Source organism: Heterodontus francisci, chromosome 14, assembly GCF_036365525.1.
Source record: "Heterodontus francisci isolate sHetFra1 chromosome 14, sHetFra1.hap1, whole genome shotgun sequence".
Taxonomy (NCBI): Eukaryota; Metazoa; Chordata; class Chondrichthyes; order Heterodontiformes; family Heterodontidae; genus Heterodontus; species Heterodontus francisci.
In genome coordinates, this window is record NC_090384.1 from 15,514,076 (window position 1) to 15,534,266 (window position 20,191).

Sequence of the window (20,191 nt, forward strand, 5' to 3'; positions counted from 1 at the left end):
ATTTAACTGCTTATCCAATGTCCAATACTGGATGAGCAGAGATTTCCTCCAATTAAATATTGGGAAGATCAAAGTCATTGTCTTTAGTCCCCGCCACAAACTCCATTCCCTAGCTACCGACTCCATCCCTCTCCCTGGAAAATGCCTGAGGCTGAACCAGACTGTTCACAACCTTGGTGTCATAGTTGACCGCGAGATGAGCTTCCGACCACACACCCGTGCTATCACTAGGGATGGCTAGTTCCACCTCCATAACACAACTATACCCCGTCTCAGCTCATCTACTTCTGAAGCCCTCATCCGTGCTTTTGTTACCTCTAGACTTGACTATTCCAACACACTCCTGGCTGGTGTCCCACATTCTATGCTCCGTAAACTTGAGGTCATCCAGAACTCTGATGTCCATGTCTTAACTCGCACCAAGTCTCATTCACCTATTGTCCCTGTGCTCACTGACCTACATTGGCTCCCAATCAAGCAATGTCTTGATTTTAAAATTCTCATCCTTGTTTTCAAATCCCTCCATGGCCTCGCCCCCTCCCTACCTCTGTAATCTCCTCCAGCCCCACAACCCTTCAAGATATCTGCATTCATCTAATTCTGGCCTTTTAAACATCCCTGATTTTAATTGCTCCACCATTGGCGGCCGTGTCTTCAGGTGCCTGGGCCCTAAGATCTGAAACTTCCTCCCTACACCTCTCCGACTCTCCATCTCTCTTTCCTGCTTTAAGTGTTCCTTGAAACACACCACTTTGACCAATGTTTTGACCATCTGACTTAGTATCATCTTGTGGATTAGTGACAAATTTTGCTTTATAGCTCTCTTATGAAGCTTCTAGGCACTTTTATTGAAGGTGTTTTATAAATACAAGTTAATAATATCAGGGTTTTTTTTTTTTACAGTTTTTGATCAGTGACCTTTTTCAGATTAATGAGTAATGATCTGATTTTTTTTTAAATCTCACTTTCTAATATATTTTTCTTAGCTGGAGATTATCTCAGATTTGGGGAGACAACTCCATTGGCAAAGAACAATGAGGCACAGAAGATGAGTCTAACAACAGACGTACTATTGAGGTGAGCTAACAGGCCATTCCTTTCCATTTTTTTCCTCGCCCTGCTCCGACTACAGAACTTTCCAGGGTATGACATGTGGGAGGAAACCGGAGCACCCGGAGGAAACCCACGCAGACACAGGGAGACACACCTTTTAATGCCAGAGAATATTGCTGCAACCTCCTCGGTCATGACAACCACTCGGTTCAGTCTTCTCTCTCAAAAGCAGGTCAAAGTGTTACAATGGCAGTACAATGGGCGGCACAGTGGCGCAGTGGTTAGCACCGCAGCCTCACAGCTCCAGCGACCCGGGTTCAATTCTGGGTACTGTCTGTGTGGAGTTTGCAAGTTCTCCCTGTGTCTGCGTGGGTTTCCTCCGGGTGCTCCGGTTTCCTCCCACATGCCAAAGACTTGCAGGTTGATAGGTTAATTGGCCATTATAAATTGCCCCTAGTATAGGTAGGTGATAGGGAAATATAGGGACAGGTGGGGATGTGGTAGGAATATGGGATTAGTGTAGGATTAGTATAAACGGGTGGTTGATGGTCGGCACAGACTCAGTGAGCCGAAAGGCCTGTTTCAATGCTGTATCTCTAAACTAAACATTTTAGTTTTGGTCAATTGTGTAAAATGTACTCACTGGCCCATTTTCCCTTCCATTGGTTTCAGAGTTTAATGTCTCATCTGAGAGACAGCACCTCTGACAGTGCAGCATCACCTCAGTACTGCACTGGACTATCAGCCTAGATTTTTTGCACAAGTCTCTAAACTGAGTTTGAACCCATGAACTTCTGATTCAAACATGAGAGAGCTGCCACTGAGCCAACTGATAAGATAGTTCAGTTAATGTAGAGGCCAAATTGGGAAACCAGTCCCTGTCTGGGACTGGGGATCCGGGAAACCGATCCTTGTGTGGGAGTGAGAGTCCGGAGTCTGGGAAACCCGTCCCTGTGTGGGACTGAGTCCGAAGTCTGGGAAAACCATCCCCGTGTGAGACTGGGGGTCTGCAGGGCCTGGTATACACAATCCAGGGTCGAGCAGGTTTCAGCTGGGTTTAGTGAGCACTTGTTATGCCCTGCTATCCCATTTGGTGTGGGGCAGTGATGTGAGGATGCCATTTCATACATTAATTTGGGCCCCCAGCCCTCCTGCTAGTCAGAAGGCAGAGAGCAGCTGCTGCCTGCAGAGCTCCCTGTCTAAGATGGTGAATGAACAACAGGCTGAGCTGACACACTGTGTATGAGTAAAATTCTAACTCTGGAGTAACAGAGAAATCTCTTTGATAATCCTTCACTTCTTTGAGCACCTGGGTGGAGGTAGGTGCAGCTTCTCTCCTGCTAATCCGCTTGCAGCCCTGCCCCCCACCCCTGTACACCCAGAGCCCGGTGTCAGGCTGGGCTGTCACCATGGCACCCTACTGATTTGTTGGGGGTCAATCAAGGAGTGAACACCAAAGGAGGGTCAGAAATTTCTCTCCGTGGAATGGTCCTTGTACCTCTGTGAGGCCTGGGAGCAGCTACCCAAGAAGCAGCCAGGGTAGGGTCACTTTCCCCAAGCTATCCCTAAGGCCTGGCAGCAGAATCTGTTTTTTCTCCCTTCCTCAGACCTGCACAGTGTATGGACACACACTTCAGGGTGAACATATTGTTAACAGTGGCAACCACAGCCACTGAAACACTCCATCTTGCACATGGTTTTACACCACTGGGCAGTCACTCGCAGAATCCAGCAGACACAACCAGGTATGCTCGACCAGGCCCAAGCCAGGACCTCTGGCCCAAGGCATCCTCCTCCGTTTCAGAACTTTCTTTGAATAAATTTTATTACCCTCTCTGTACAGAAAAAATCTCTCAACATCTCCCGACGTAAGCAAATCCCTCAAAAGAGCAGAGCGCACCAACAGTAGCAGCAGATCCTGGGTACAGGAAGCCAGTGGAAGAAGGCAAAGGCCTGCAGGCCTGCTTACCATGACAACAGCCTCACTGGTCAGCATGGACACTTTGCTGGAGCAGAAGGGGTAAGCAGTTTTATTATGTTGGTGCTGATTGATCAAGGAAGAGAATGAAGCCACCCATAGCTGCAGTCTGGGGGAGGGCAGACTGGTGAGCAACCCTGCCCCCAAAACAGGCCAAGGCAAAGATCAACCATCTGAGCCCCTTATTCCAGCAAAGACTCCTGGCTCCTGGCAGAGAGGAGGAGGAGGGTGGAACGATGCCAGGAATGCACTGAATGGATTTACACTTTCCAGGCCTGATTAGGAACAGAATGAGGCCATTCAGCCCTCGAGTCTGTTCCACTATTCAGTTATATCTTGGCTGATCTGTATTTTAACTCTTTCTACTTGGATCCGTAAATGTTAATACCCTTACCAAACAAAAACCTAGCAATCTCCGTTTTGGAATTTTCAATTGTTCCCAACTTTGCAGTTTTTTGGGGAATAGAGTTTACTCTTTCTGTGAAGAAGTGCTTCCTGACATTACACCTGAATGGCCTCGCTGTAATTTTAAGGTAATTCCCTCTTGTTGTGGATTCCCCAACCAGAGGCAATACTTTCTGTCGACCTACCCATTTTAAATATCTTGATCAGATCACCTTTTAATCTTTTATACCCAAGGGAATACAGACCAAGTCTATGCAACATGAACTCTTTATTTAACCCTTTTAGCCCCAGTATCATTCTGGCGAATCTGTGCTGCACCCTCTCCAGTATATCCTTCCTGAGGTGAACCCAGTATTCCAGATGGGGTCTAAGCAGAGCTCTGTACAGCTGTAACATAACTTCCACCCCTTTATATTCCAGCTCCTTGAAATAAAGGCCAGCATTCCATTGACCTTTTAATTATTTTTGTGCATGATCACTAGTATTTAGTAATTTCTGTACTTGTACCCTATATCTCTCTGCTCCTTCACAGTTCCTAACATTTAGAAAATACTCTGATCTATTTCTAGGGTCCAAAGCGGATGCCCTCACGCTTGCCCACATTAAACTCCATCCGCCACAGTTTTGCCCACATTTAATCTATCAATGTCCCTTTGTAACATTCTGCTCGTATCTACATTTCTTAAAGTCATGAGCAAACTTGGATGAACAGTTCTCTATTCCTTCACCTAGGTGATTTATAAATACACTGAAAAGCTGAGACTCGATCCAGGTCCCTGGGGGCACCACTGGTCACATCCAAATATCCTTTATCCCAACTCAGTGTCTCCTACCTTTGAAACAATTCCCTCCCCACATCAGTAGGTTGTTTTCAATTCCATACACTTTCTGTGGCAGGGAGGAACTAGCTTCCCATGGAGAGGCTTCACCTTCACACCTCCTGAAGGAGAGCAGAGGCCCAGTGCCAAAGATCTTCACTTGGGAAACATACAGCCAGTGGTCTGGGCTGAGTTACCTGCTCTCAGCTAGGGGGAGGGGGGGGTCGGGAAGGTGGCGATGGCGGAGGTGGTAGATCGGACCCCAGGGTTAGGCAGGGGTCAGATCTAAAGCCTCGATTTTACAACCCACATTTTAACCTAGAGTTTCCACAGTATTAAGTGACTCTTAACAGAAAATGCAAGCCACAGTGCTTTTAGTATATCATTGTGACAGAGAAAATGTGTCACCTTGACAGAGACGTGACCAATATTCAGGAGGGGCTCTCCAAGGTCCCACCCGCGCCCGAGCCCCAACCAGCATTGCTACAAAGCACCAAAACTGCAGCAAACCGCAAGAGAAACAAGAGATTCCAGAAACTCTCGGCAACAGCACACAGGCCACCTCTGCTCAAAGGGGTGAGTGGGAGAACAGTGGCAATACACCAGCTCAGCAGGGCACTGGCGAGTGGTGCGCAGCTGTCGGACCCCACCACAGCGGGCTGTACAGATGGGCTTGGGCGGGCATCGCACAGGAAATTGCAGGAAATGCAACACAAGGTCTCGGATTGCGAGACGCAGAGGAAGATCAAACGGAACTCGCTGGTGGAAACCCTCAAACATCAACTGTCCACTGTCTGCCTGTGGGAGGACAGCAAGCAGTCCCTGCACTCTTCAAAGTCTCAAAACAGCAGTACTGTCATTTAACTACACAAATTGTGTCACAGCACCTGGCTAGGTCAGCTCAGCTGTACTCACCACCGCCCCCCCCCCCCCACCTCCCGCTTCACCTGTACCTCCCCCCCCCCCCCTTCAGCTGCAACCCACCCTTCCTTTATCTGAACCCCCAGGCTTGGCCCGCACCCTCCTTCCCCTCCTCTCCCCACCCCTCTTTAACCTTGGCGAAGAGAATATTTTCACTGATATATTTTTTGGAAGGAGCAAATTTTAATGATTCAATTTGAAAGTGATTATATTTTTTTAACTGATTTTTGTATTCCTGAATGTGTGAATGATATTTGTTTTCTGCAGATTATTATAGAATCAGAGAAATGTACAAAATAGAAGGAAGCCATTCGGCCCATTGTCTCCACACTGGCCGACAAGGAGCCCTCCAGCCTATTCCCACTCTCCAGCTCTTGGTCCGTAGCCTTATAGGTTACGCCACTTGAAGTGCATATCCAAGTATTTTTTAAATGTTGAGGGTGTCTGCATCTATCACCCTTTCAGGCAGTGAGTTCCAGAATCACCCCACCCTCCAGGTGAAACAACTTTCCCTCAAATCCCATCTAATGCTCCTACCTCTTAATCTAAATCTATGCTTCCTGGTTATGGATCCCTAATCAAGGGGAATAGGGCCTTCCTATCCACTCTATCCCGACCCCTCCCCCCCCCACCCCCTTAATTTTATACACTTCATATAGGTCTCCCCTCGGCCTCCTGTGTTCCAAAGAAAACAGCCCTCGCCTATCCAATCTTTCCTCATAACTAAAATTCTCCAGTCCAGGCAACATCCTAATAAATCTCCTCTGTACCCTCTGGAGTGCAATCACATCTTTCCTATAGTGCAGTGACCAGCCTAATGTTTTGTACAGTTCCAACATAACCTCCCAGCTCTTATATTCTGTACCTCGGCTAATAAAGGCTTTTTGATCACCTCAATTACCTGCCCAGCTACCTTCAGGAATCTGTGGACATACACTCCAAGGTCCCTCTGTTCATCTATACTTCTCAGTATCCTACCATTTATTGTGTATTCCCTTGACTTGTTAGCCTTTCCCAAATGCATTACCACACACTTCTCCAGATTGAATTCCATTTGTCACTATTCCGCTCATCTGATTAGTCCATTGATATCTTCCAGCAGCTTTCTTCATTATCAACCATACAGCTAATTTGAGTATCATCTGCAAACTTCTGAATCATATCCCCTAGATTCAAGTCCAAATCATTTCCAGATACCAAAAAGAGCAAGAAGCCTAGTACTGAGCCCTGCGGAACCCCACTGGAAACAACCTTCCAGTCACAAAAAGACCCATCGACCAATACCCTTTGCTTCCTGTCTCTGAGACACCTTTTGGATCCAACTTGTTACTTTGTCTTGGATCCCACGGGCTTTTACTTTAATGACCAGTCTGCTATGTGGGACCTTATCAAATGCCTTGCTAAAATCCATATAGACTACATCAAATGCCGTACCCACATCGACCCTCCTTGTTACTTCAAAAAATTTAATAATGTTTGTCAGACACGACCTTCCTTTAACAATCTGTGCTGACTGTCTTTGATTAATCCATGTCGCTCTAAGTCAAGATATATCCAGTCCCTCAGAAATTTTTTCCAATAATTTTCCCACCACCGAGGTTAGGTTGACTGACCTGTAATTATTCAGTCTATTCCTTTCTCCCTTTTTAAACAATGGTAAAATGTATACCGTAAATGACTTGCTCCTCATGTAAACCTCTTCTTTTGGCCATTTTTTTTGTATCCTTGTGGGGTGCTCCCAGGGGTCTGCAGCATGTTACACAGTTTCAGCCAAGCTCAACCAGCCCTTCACAATGCAGCAAGTGGTGTCCACCTGTCAAAATCCCACACCGAGTCCCTGTCCTAGGACAGTATTCCACACCAAATCCCTGTCCCAGGACTATATCCCACACCGAGTCCCTTCCCCAGGATGGTATTCCACACTGAATCCCTGTCCCAGGACGGTATCCTGCACTGAATCCCTGTCCCTGTCCCAGGACAGTATTCCGCACCGACTCCCTGTCCCAGGACTGTATCCAGCACCGTCTCTGTCCCACGACAGTATTCCACACTAAATCCCTGTCCCTGTCCCAGGACAGTATTCCACACTAAATCCCTGTCCCTGTCCCAGGACGGTATTCCACACTAAATCCCTGTCCCTGTCCCAGGATGGTATTCCACACTGAATCCCTGACCCTGTGTGAGTACAGATTCCCTGTACTGAACTCCCATCTTTGAATTGATTGTGTGGTACTGAGTCCTGACTCCTGCACTGATTCCATTTACTGTGTTGCCCCAATGAATCGAGCTCAGTGCTGCCCTGTCAGTCACCAACAAGCTGCTGTCAAAAGCTTCTTCCTGACCCAGGTCACAGCACAGTGCCCCAATCTGTCCTTCAACTCATTGCTGACAATTCAACACAAAAATGGCAATTAATCATTAAACAAGCTGAGGTGGCAGAAACAGTTTGAAGCATGATGGAGTTTTACAGTTTTTAAAAACGTTACAACCACAAGAAGGCAGTAGCAGTCCTGACGTAGCTCTCGAGCCTGGCCCTCTGCTGCTTTATCAATCAGAGGCTATTCACAGTAACAAGCTGTCAGAAATGTGCAATTAGAAAATTCTCATTTGTTCAAATAAATACGTTTCTAATATATCAGTTTTGTGAATGGTTTCCTGTTTTTCTTCTGTTTTTATGTTAGCCGCAAATCCAAACACATACTGTTGATTTAAAATAAAGAACTTGCATTTATATAGCGCCTTTCACAATCGCAGGACATCCCAAAGCACTTTACAGCCAATGAAGTACTTTCTGACGTGCAGCCACTATTGTAATGTCGGAAACGTGGCAGACAATTTATGCACAGCAAGATCCCACAAATAAGAACATGATAATGACCAAATCATCTGTTTTGGTGATGTTGATTGAGGAATAAATATTGGCCACGACACTGAGGAAAACTCCCCTCCTCTTCTTCCAATGGTGCTATGGGATCTTTTACATCCACCTGAGAGGGCAGATGTGGCCTCCATTTAACATCTTATCCAAAAGACAGCCCCACCCTCTCTCAGTACTGCACTCAAGTGTCAGCCTTGGTTTAGTGCTTGAACTCACAACTGACTGACTCAGAGGCTAGAGCTACCACTAAGCCAAGGCTGAGACTTTATTTAAGTTCCAGGTGACTGGCCTGTGCATTGGGTCAGAATCTGGCCTTTCACCCCTGGCACCTTTGTTTAAATGCAATCAGACTGCTGGGATCAGAATTGCCTGTCTAATGGCGATAAGACTTACATTGGGCATCCTCAATCTACTTACTACTGGGCACAGCACTAAACCATCTGTGATTTAATATAAACTGTCTAATTAAAAGGTGAGTCGCAACTCTTTTTTTCCCCACTCTGGATGTTTCATGCGGACAGTGTAGAGGGAGCTTTACTCTCTAACTCATTTTTTTCTTTGAAGGTGGCCTTAATATCCCCGGCCCCCTTTTATGGGTTTTTAAAATAAATAACATTACAAACATTAAAAAACTCAAATTAAAATGCAATTTTCGGCATCAATGATGCACTCCAGCCCCTGCGCTGCCCACCGGTTGCGGAAGGCCTCAAGCGAACCAGCGGACACCTCATGCTCCTTCTCCAGGGCAACCCGGACACGAACGTAACCTTGGAGAGGGGCAGGCAATCAGGGCGGACGGACCCTCTCGACAACCCGCTGCCTGGATCTGCGAATTGCCACTTAGGACAGGCCCAGGAGCAGGCCCACCCCCCCTCCGCACCAGGTGCCCAAAGATCAAGAGCATGGGGCTGAAGTGCAACCAAACTTTGAGGAGCAGCCCCCTTAAATACTCAAGAGGGGCTGCAACCTCGCACATTCCACTTACACATGGTATCTGCACTCGTCCAGGCTGCAGAAATTACAAGAGGCCTGGGAGTCCGTGAACCTAATTAAAAGTCTATTGCACGGGTCTGCCCTGTGCAACAACCTCCGCCCCACGTCCCCAATGTAAAGGGGGAGGACTCCGGGGTAGAGAAACCTCCAGCTGGGTTTCCCCTCACCGTCACGGCGTGTCCGGGCAGCGGGCGAGGAAGTGCAGAGTGTGCAGGAGCACCCCGTACAGGAAACCCCTCCACGCCGTGTGGAATTGTAGAGGGAATTTCTGAGAGGCGGCTCAAGTTGTGTGGGACTAGCTCCCAAGGACGGTTTCGGGGCCTGGGTTCAATGAGCAGTTCTGAACGGGGGTGGGGGGGTGGTGGTGTGGTGCAGCTCAGCTGGGAGCACTCCACACTCCCGAATCCCCATGACACGCACAGTGAGGGACGTCCCTGGGACTTCGGCTATTCCTCCACCTGTCAGACTGTTCCCACAGCCGGAGAGTCAGGTCCATCTCCTCCACCGGCGGGGAAGTGTCCTGACTGGAGGCGACCATTCCAGACTCTGAATAGATCCCGGTAAAAGACAGGCAACTCCCTCAGAGAGGCGCAGCGAACGTCCTCCGCCCGGAGCTGCATGTTGTCTTGAAGGCAGTGCCTCGACGGTGTAAAACTGTCGCCAGCGAACACCAACTGGGAAGACAACTCAACCTACAGCTATCTCTGCAGGGTCCGAAGGCAGACGCACACCAGCGACTGATTGCCCTCCTCAATCGGGAGACTCAGGACCGCAGCAGGGACCCAGTGTTTCCTGTTGCCCCAAAAGAAATTGACGAGCTTCTTCCAGATCTTGGTGGCAAATGTAAGTGCGGGTCCAAAGTGACCAACTGGTACCACAGCATCGAGGCCACCAGTTGGTTATGACCAGCACTGGGCCCCTGTAGGAAAGCACTCAGACCAGTTCTGTTCAGTGCCCTAGCCGAGTGGTGACTTTTGCCTCCAACTCTTGCCAGTTTGCCGGCCAGGCTTCCTCAGCGGGGCGAAGGTGGACTCCCAAATAGAGCAGATGCGTGGTGCTCCATGCAGAAGGTATCAACTCCTCCAGCAGGGAGCCCACCCAGCACTGACCCACTAGGAGTCTGGATCATTTCTCCCAATTGATCCTCATGGAGGATGCAGCAGCAAAGATCTACTGGCACTCGCGCATCCTCCGCAAGTCAACGGGATCTGTGACCCTGAGGAGCAAGCCATTGGCATAAGCCGAGAGAATAACCCGCACACCGAGCCCGCACAGAGCCAACCCCGCCAAACTCCTACGAAGCAGGCGCAGGAATGGTTCCATGCAGATGGCATATAATTGGCTGAACATGGGGCACCCCTGATGTACTCCTCTCCCAAAGCGAAGGGGCGGCATCAAGGACCCATTAACTTTGACCAGACACTCTGCGGTGGCATATAAAAGTTGGACCCGGGCCACAAATTACGGCCCAAGTCCAAACACGCGCAGAGTCACGAAAAGATATTCGTGATCCACCCTGTCGAATGCCTTCTCCTGATTGAGGGAGAGAAAGACGACCAATCAACCAGTCCTCTGTGAAAGATTGATCAGGTGCCGACTCAGGTGGATGTTGTTCTGGATGGTCCAGCCCGGGACTGTGCAGGACTAGTTGGGATGGATAATGTGGGCCAGCACGGAGCCCAGGCAGGTACAATCCATGCTGAGGAGGGAGACCTTACGCCAGTTCTTAAACAAATGGAGATCGCCCTTCTTTGGCAGCAGGACAATGACTGCCCTATGCCACAAGAGGGGCATCTCCCCAGTCGCCAAGCTTTCCCCCAGGACCCGTGGGTAATCGTTCCCCCAGGACGTTCCAGAACGCCCCGAGAAACTCCATGGTCAGCCCGTCCAGCCCTGGGGATTTGACCCTCAAGAGCTGGTGGGGGGCGACAGTCAGCTCCGCCAACTTGAGCGGAGCCTCCAATCCTTCGGAGCCATCCAGGCTGAGGTTCGGCAGGTCCTCCCACAAAACTCTGCATGCATCCTCGCTGGACAGATCCGGAGAGAACAACGTGCTACAGTAGGTATGGACCAAGAACAAAGAACAAAGAAAATTACAGCACAGGAACAGGCCCTTCGGCCCTCCAAGCCTGCGCCGATCCAGATCCTCTATCTAAACATGTCGCCTATTTTCTAAGGGTCTGTATCTCTTTGCTTCCTGCCCATTCATGTATCTGTCTAGATACATCTTAAAAGACGCTATCGTGCCCGCGTCTACCACCTCCGCTGGCAACGCGTTCCAGGCACCCACCACCCTCTGCGTAAAGAACTTTCCACGCATATCCCCCCTAAACTTTTCTCCTCTCACTTTGAACTCGTGGCCCCTAGTAATTGAATCCCCCACTCTGGGAAAAAGCTTTTTGCTATCCACCCTGTCTATACCTCTCATGATTTTGTACACCTCAATCAGGACCCCCTCAACCTCCGTCTTTCTAATGAAAATAATCCTAATCTACTCAACCTCTCTTCATAGCTAGCGCCCTCCATACCAGGCAACATCCTGGTGAACCTCCTCTGCACCCTCTCCAAAGCATCTACATCCTTTTGGTAATGTGGCGACCAGAACTGCATGCAGTATTCCAAATGTGGCCGAACCAAAATCTTATACAACTGTAACATAACCTGCCAACTCTTGTACTCAATACCCCGTCCGATGAAGGAAAGCATACCGTATGCCTTCTTGACCACTCTATTGACCTGCGTTGCCACCTTCAGGGAACAATGAACCTGAACACCCAAATCTCTCTGTACATCAATTTTCCCCAGGACTTTTCCATTTATTGTATAGTTCACTCTTGAATTGGATCTTCCAAAATGCATCACCTCGCATTTGCCCGGATTGAACTCCATCTGCCATTTCTCTGCCTAACTCTCCAATCTATCTATATTCTGCCGTATTCTCTGACAGTCCCCTTCACTATCTGCTACTCCACCAATCTTAGTGTCGTCTGCAAACTTGCTAATCAGACCACCTATACTTTCCTCCAAATCATTTATGTATATCACAAACAACAGTGGTCCCAGCACGGATCCCTGTGGAACACCACTGGTCACACGTCTCCATTTTGAGAAACTCCCTTCCACTGCTACTCTCTGTCTCCTGTTGTCCAGCCAGTTCTTTATCCATCTAGCTAGTACACCCTGGACCCCATGCGTCTTCACTTTCTCCATCAACCTACCATGGGGAACCTTATCAAACGCCTTACTGAAGTCCATGTATATGACATCTACAGCCCTTCCCTCATCAATCAACTTTGTCACTTCCTCAAAGAATTCTATTAAGTTGGTAAGACATGACCTTCCCTGCACAAAACCATGTTGCCTATCACTGATAAGCCCATTTTCTTCCAAATGGGAATAGATCCTATCCCTCAGTATCTTCTCCAGCAGCTTCCCTACCACTGACGTCAGGCTCACCGGTCTATAATTACCTGGATTATCCCTGCTACCCTTCTTAAACAAGGGGACAACATTAGCAATTCTCCAGTCCTCCGGGACCTCACCCGTGTTTAAGGATGCTGCAAAGATATCTGTAAGGCCCCAGTATTTCCTGAAACAGGCCCTTCGGCCCATCGTGTCTGTGTCAGCCATCAAGCACCTAACTATTATAATCACATTTTCCAGCAGTTGGCCCATAGCCTTGCATGCTATGATGTTTCTAAATACTTCTTAAATGTTGTGAGGGTTCCTGCCTCTACCACCTCTTCAGGCAGTGCGTTCTAGATTCTAACCACCCTCTGGATGAAAACATTTTTCCTCAAATCCCCTCTAAATCTCCTTCCCCTTACCTTAAATCTATGCCCCCTGGTTATTGAACCCTCCGCTAAGGGAAAAAGTCTCTTCCTATCTAACCTATCAATGCCCCTCATAATTTTGTATACCTCAATCATGTCCCCCCTCAGCCTTTTCTGCTCTAAGGAAAACAACCCTAGCCTTTTCAGTCTCTCTTCATAGCTGAAATGCTCCAGCCCAGGCAACATCCTGGTGAATCTCCTCTGCACCCTCTCCAGTGCAATCACATCCTTCCTATAGTGTGGTGCCCAGAACTGTACACAGTACTCCAGCTGTAGACTAACTAGCGTTTTATACAGCTCCATCATAACCTCCCTGCTCTTATATTCTATGTCTCGGCTAATAAAGGCAAGTATCCCATATGCCTTCCTAACCACCTTATCTACCTGTGTTGCTGCCTTCAGTGATCTATGGACAAGTACACCAAGGTCCCTCTGACCTTTGTACTTCCTAGGGTCCTACCATCCACTGTATATTCCCTTGTCTTGTTAGTCCTCCCAAAATGCATCACCTCACACTTCTCAGGATTAAATTCTATTTGCCACTGCTCCGCCCATCTTACCAGCCCATCTATATTGTCCTGTAATCTAAGGCTTTCCTCCTCACTATTTACAACACCACCAATTTTCATGTCATCTGCGAACTTACTTATCATACCTCCTACATTCACATCTAAATCATTAATGTACACTACAAACAGCAAGGGTCCCAGCACCGATCCCTGTGGTACACCACTGGTCACAGGCTTCCACTTGCAAAAACAACCTTCGACCATCACCCTCTGCCTCCTGCCACTAAGCCAATTTTGGATCCAATTTGCCAAATTGCCCTGGATCCCATGGGCTCTTACCTTCTTAACCAATCTCCCATGCGGGACCTTATCAAAAGCCTTACTGAAGTCCATGTAGACTAAATCAACTGCTTTACCTTCATCTACACATCTAGTCACCTCCTCGAAAAATTCAATCAAGTTAGTTAGACACAACCTCCCCCGACGAAGCTGTGCTGACTATCCCTGATTAATCCCTGCCTCTCCAAGTGGAGATTAATCCTGTCCCTCAGAATGTTTTCCAATAGTTTCCCAACCACTGATGTTAGACTCACCGGCCTATAATTACCTGGTCTATCCCTGCTACCCTTCTTGAATAGTGGTACCACATTCGCTGTCCTCCAGGCCTCTGGTACCTCTCCCATGGCCAGAGAGGATCTGAAAATTTGTGTCAGAGCCCCGACTATCTCCTCCCTTGCCTCACATAACAGCCTGGGATATATCTCATCTGGGCCTGGGGTTTATCCACTTTTAAGCCCGCTAAAACATCTAATACTTCCTCTCTTTCAATGTTAATATGTTCAAGTATATCACAATCCCCCTGCCTAATCTCTACAACTACATCGTCCTTCTCCATAGTGAACACAGATGAAAAGTAATCATTTAAAACCTCACCTATGTCCTCTGGCTTCACACACAGATTGCCACTTTGGTCCCTAATGGTTATCCTCTTGTCCTTAATATACTTATAAAACACCTTATGATTTTCCTTTATCTTGCCCGCGAATGTTTTTTCATGTCCCCTCTTTGCTCTCGTAATTACTTTTTTTCAGTACCCACCTAAACTTTCTCTACTCCTCTAGCGCCTCCGCTGTTTTCAGAATCTGAATCTGCCATAAGCCTCTTTTTTTTTCTTGATCCAATCCTCTATATCCCTTGACATCCAGGGTTTCCTGGACTTGTTGGCCCTACCCTTCACCTTAACGGGTACATGTTGGCTCTGAACTCTCACTATTTCCCTTTGAACGACTCCCACTGGTCTGATGTAGACTTTCCTACAAGTAGCTGCTCCCAGTCCACTTTGGCCAGATCCTGGTTTATCATATTGAAATCGGCCTTCCCCCAATTCAGTACCTTTAGTTCCGGCCCGTCTTTGTCCTTTTCCATAACTACCTTAAATCTGACAGAGTTATGCTCACTATCCCCAAAATGCACCCCCAGTGACACTTCTACCACTTGTCCAGCTTCATTCCCTAGGGTTAGATCTAGTACTGCCCCTTCTCTTGTAGGACTTTCTCCGTACTGGCTCCAAAAGCTCTCCTGTATGCATTTTAAGAATTCCTATCCCTTTAAGCCTTTTGCACTAAGACTATCCCAGTTGATATTAGGTAAGTTGAAATCCCCTACTATTATTACCCTATTATTTTTATACCTCTCTGAGATTTGCCTACATATCTGCTCCTCTATCTCTCCCTGACTGTTTGGAGGCCTGTAGTACATGCTCAGCCAAGTGATTGCCCCCTTTTGTTTTTAAGTTCTACCCATATAGCCTCATTTGAGGAACCTTCTAAGATATCATCCCTCTTTACTGCAGTAATTGACTCCCTGATCAACAGTGCAATGCCACCTCCTCTTTTATCCCCTCCCGTCACACCTGAAAATTCTATACCCTGGAATAATGAGTTGCCAGTCCTGTCCCTCCCTCAACCATGTCTCTGTGATAGCAATATCATAATCCCATGTGCTAATCAATGCCCTTAATTCATCTGCCTTATTAGTAAGACTCCTTGCATTCAAATAGATGCAATCCAACCTTGCATTTTTCATTGTGTCTTAACAGGTCTATATTTGCTCTGCCTTCCAGACTGACTCAGTTTCTCTTTTATATTTGACTGAGCATCACCCTCTACTGTACCTCCACTCTGTATCCCATTCCCCAGCCAAATTAGTTTAAACCCCCCCCCCCCCTCCACACCAACAGCACTAGCAAATCTCAGCAAGGATGTTGGTCCCATTCTGGTTCAGGTGCAACCCGTCCAGCTTGTACAGGTCCCACCTTTGCCAGAAACAGACCCAGTGATCCAGGAAACTAAAGCCCTCCCCCTCCTGCACCGTCTCCTCAGGCACACATTCATCTGCTCGATCCTCCTATTCCTATACTCACTAGCATGTGGCACCGGGAGTAATCCAGAGATTACAACCTTTGACGTCCTGCTTTTTAATCTGCTATCTAGCTCCCTAAATTCTTGTTGCAGAACCTCATCCCTCTTTCTACCTATGTCATTTGTACCAATGTATACCACGATCTCTGACTGTTCACCTTCCCCCTTCAGAACGTCCTGCAGCCACTCCGTGACATCCTTGACCCTAGCACCAGGGAGGCAACATACCAACCTGGAGTCACGTTTGCGGCCACAGAAACACCTATCTGTACCCCTTACGATAGAATCCCCTATCGCTATAGCTCTTCCACCCCTTTTCCTCCCCTGCTCTGCAGCACAACCATCCGTGGTGCCACGGACCTGGCTGTTGCTGCTTTTCCCTGGGAGGCCATCCCCCCCACAACAGTAGCCAAAGCGGGATATCTGTTTGAGAGGGGGATGGCCACAGGTGACTCCTGCACTACCTGCCTGCACCTACTACTCTGTCTGGTGGTCACCCATCTCTTTTCTGCCTGTGCAGCCATTACCTGTGGTGTGACCACCTCACTAAACGTGCTATCCACAACGTCCTCAGCATCACGGATGCACCACAGTGAATCCACCCACAGCTCCAGCTCCTTAATGTGGGTAGCCAGTAGCTGCAGATGGATACACTTCCTGCAGACATGGTCATCAGGGACACTGGAAGCATCCCTGATTTCCCACATAGCGCAGGAGGAGCATCTCACAGAGCTGAGCTCTCCTGCCATGACTTGCCTTTAGATTAATTAGTTACTCCCTTAATTAAAAAATGCTAATTACACTAGGGTCCAAATCTTCCAGGATCTGGATCCACGACCTCACATACACGCCTCGGGACCCTACGAGCGGCAGGTTCTTCAGCGCCCCCTTCTTCTCTTTGTACGCTTGCCAGAGGTCCAGGTCTGCAACAGCCTGACCGAGACTGGACTCCATGTCGAACACCTCCCTCTCGAGATCTCGGCTTCCCGCCTCTTGGTCGACCCATTCACATGACAGAAGACATGGACGTGAGTTTCGGCCCAGAATCGACGGAACGAATCCTGGAATCGCTCGTCCTCCAGCAGCCAGTTGTTAAAGTGCCAGTATGCAAGCCTTGCCCACATGCAGAGTGGAGTGAACTCCGCCCACATCAGTTGGTGGTCCGAGCACGGCACCAACCACATGGAGGCCGCCGAGGCGCGGGAGACATATGGCTCAAAATGTAGAGGCAGTCGATTCGGGACGCCCCTCCTCCACACCTCCATGTGAAGGCACTGGAGTCGGGATGGAGATTCCGCCAGACTTCCACCAAGTTGAGGGAGCTGACAGTTCCCTCAAATTCTCTACCGACACTTGGGCGCGCTGCGGACCAGGACGATCCCTCGCCGAGGGTACAGACCTCCCCACCCCTGAGCCCCCCTCTCCCCCGAGGATGATGCATTCGCTGCTATCAATAGAGCTCAAGAGAGCGGACACTTCTTTAAAGAAACGCACTTGCAAAGCGCCAGGCCTGGGCATGTACACGTTCACAAAGTAGAGTGGTACGCTACCCAGGCACACAGCGAGGTGGAGCAAGCGGCCCGGCACAAACTCCTTGACCCCCAAGATCTCCAGCTGAAAAGTCGGGGCCAACAAGATAGCCACCCCACTAGAAATAGGAGTGAGGTGACTCAGGAGCCAGGTGGCTTTGTCTCCTGAAACAGTGTGGGTTTCCTGCAGAAAGCTCACCGCATATCTCCCTTCTCTGAGGACTGAGAGATTGTGAAATCTGCAGTGAGACCCCCCTGCTGCCGTTGATGTTGAGGCTGGCTATGGTTCTCTTCATGTCAGAACTACTTAGAAACCCGTCACCAACACCTCACTGTGAGGAGGGAGCTCAAGTGCACCTTGCCTTCCACTCCCCCAGCAACCCATTGAGGAATGCTTTAAACCAGCACCTCTCAACCAGTTTCGCGCTCGAGCCTTTCCCCGCCCTCTTGAGGGTGGCACGAACGTACTGGATGATCAGCGCCAAACTCGACCATCGGCCGAAGGCCAGCTGAACTATATTGCAGCAACTCCTACATGCCGCAACGAAGTCCCGGAGTTCCGCGGTGGGGATGAGAGGAAACTCGGTGGGAGGCACAAGGGAGTCCATTGCCTTGCTGGCAATGGATTCAAGGTCGTCCTCCATTTTTTTTTTTTTAATTTCCAAAATATACTTTATTCATAAAAATCTGTAAAAATTACATTGCCAAACAGTTTCCAAACAGCACGAAAAAATACAAACATTGCAAAAGAGATCAGTTTCTTTCAATAATGTCATGAGTTTCTTCCCAACCCTTCCGTTTCACAATTGTCATGTCAATTACAGTTTTACATTTACAGCAATTGAGAATATTAACGATACAGTTCGAGGGGTTTCCCATGGTTCCAGCCCCTCAGTCCAGCTTGGTGGGGGAACCTTACACTGTGGTCTTTCCCCATTGAGCCTTTGCTGCAGCTGCCCCAAGCTTTAGTGCGTCCCTCAGCACGTAGTCCTGGACCTTGGAATGTGCCAGTCTGCAACATTCGGTGGTGGACAACTCTTTGCGCTGGAAGACCAGCAAGTTTCGGGCAGACCAAAGGGCGTCTTTCACCGAATTGATAGCCCTCCAGCAGCAGTTGATGTTTGTCTCGGTGTGCGTCCCTGGGAACAGCCCGTAGAGCACAGACTCCTGTGTTACAGAGCTGCTTGGGATGAACCTTGACAAAAACCACTGCATCTCTTTCCACACCTGCTTTGCAAAGGCACATTCCAGGAGGAGGTGGGCGACCGTCTCTTCCCCACCACAGCCAACGCGGGGGCACTGTGCGGAGGGGGCGAGACTTCGGGTGTGCATGAAGGATCTGACGGGGAGGGCCCTTCTCACCACCAGCCAAGCTACGTCTTGGTGCTTGTTTGAAAGTTCTGGTGATGAGGCATTCCGCCAAATGACTTTGACGGTCTGCTCGGGGAACCATCCGACAGGATCCACCGTTTCCTTTTCCCGTAGGGCCTTGAGGACATTCCGTGCAGACCACTGCCTGATGGACCGGTGGTCAAAGGTGTTTCTCCGCAGAAACTGCTCCACGAAGGATAGGTGGTACGGCGCCGCCCAACTGCATGGTGCGTTCCGCGGCAATGTGACCAGGCCCATCCTTCGCAACACCGGGGACAGATAGAACCTCAGCACGTAGTGACACTTGGAGTTTGCGTACTGGGGATCTACACATAGCTTGATGCAGCCGCACACGAAGGTGGTCATCAGGATGAGGGCCAGGTTGGGTACATTTTTCCCGCCCATGTCCAGAGATTTGAACATCGTGTCCCTCCGGACCCGGTCCATTTTAGATCCCCAGACGAAGCGGAAAATGGCTCGGGTGACTGCCACAGCGCAGGAGTGGGGTATGGGCCAGACCTGCGCCACGTAGAGCAACAACGTGAGCGCCTCGCACCTGATGACCAGGTTCTTACCCACAATGGAGAGAGATCGCTGCCCCCACATGCCCAACTTTTGTCGTACCTTGGCTACTCGCTCCTCCCATGTTTTGGTGCACGCCCCGGCACTTCCGAACCATATCCCCAGCACCTTCAGGTAATCTGACCTGACGGTGAAGGGGACAAAGGATCGGTCAGCCCAGTTCCCAAAGAACATGGCCTCGCTCTTGCCGTGGTTAACTTTGGCTCCCGAGGCCAGTTCGAACTGGTCGCAGATGCTCATCAGTCTGCGCACGGACAGCGGATCCGAGCAGAAGACGGCGACGTCATCCATGTACAGGGAGGTTTTGACCTGAGTGCCTCCGCTGCCTGGGATTGTCACCCCTCTTATGCTCGCATCCTTCCTAATAGACTCAGCAAAGGGTTCAATACAGCAAACAAACAAGACCGGGGACAGAGGACAGCCCTGTCTGACTCCAGATTTGATCGGGAAACTTTCAGATTCCCACCCGTTGATTGACACTGCGCTACTGATGTTTGTGTAGAGCAGTTGGATCCAATTGCAGATTCCCTCCCCAAACCCCATTTTGGAAAGCACATCCATCATGTAGGTGTGCGATATCCTGTCAAAAGCCTTCTCCTGGTCCAGACTGATGAGGCAGGTGTCCACCCTCCTGTCCCGTACGTAGGCGATCGTATCCCTGAGTAGCGCGAGACTATCAGAGATCTTCCTGCCGGGTACAGTACAGGTCTGATCGGGGTGAATCACCAAGGTCGTCCTCCATGCCCCACACCGAGGCCCCATCCACCTCCGGGCTGTCACCACCAGAGGCCGACACACCCACCACATACTGTGGGGTAGACATCCTGGTCGTGCCAGCTGGTCCCGCCTCCATCACGATCCCACCCCCAGGATCGATGGCGGAGGAGTCCTCTCTGGGTTT

At 49.2% G+C, this 20,191-nt stretch overlaps 1 protein-coding gene across 4 annotated transcripts in view; it reads left to right on the forward strand.

Moving 5' to 3' along the window:
• Positions 1–7,760, forward strand: part of agbl2 (AGBL carboxypeptidase 2) — a 279,928-nt gene extending 272,168 nt beyond the window's left edge. For 3 of the 4 annotated variants that reach the window (XM_068045898.1, XM_068045900.1, XM_068045901.1), the window contains 3 exons: positions 987–1,077; positions 2,897–3,073; positions 4,671–7,760. In XM_068045898.1, the coding sequence (XP_067901999.1) occupies positions 987–1,077; positions 2,897–3,073; positions 4,671–5,118 (716 nt within the window). In that variant the 3' untranslated portion in view covers positions 5,119–7,760. Of the gene's footprint in view, positions 1–986; positions 1,078–2,896; positions 3,074–4,670 lie in introns of those variants that run through there. The other variant, XM_068045902.1, reaches the window with a different exon arrangement.
• Positions 7,761–20,191: the final 12,431 nt, after the last annotated feature.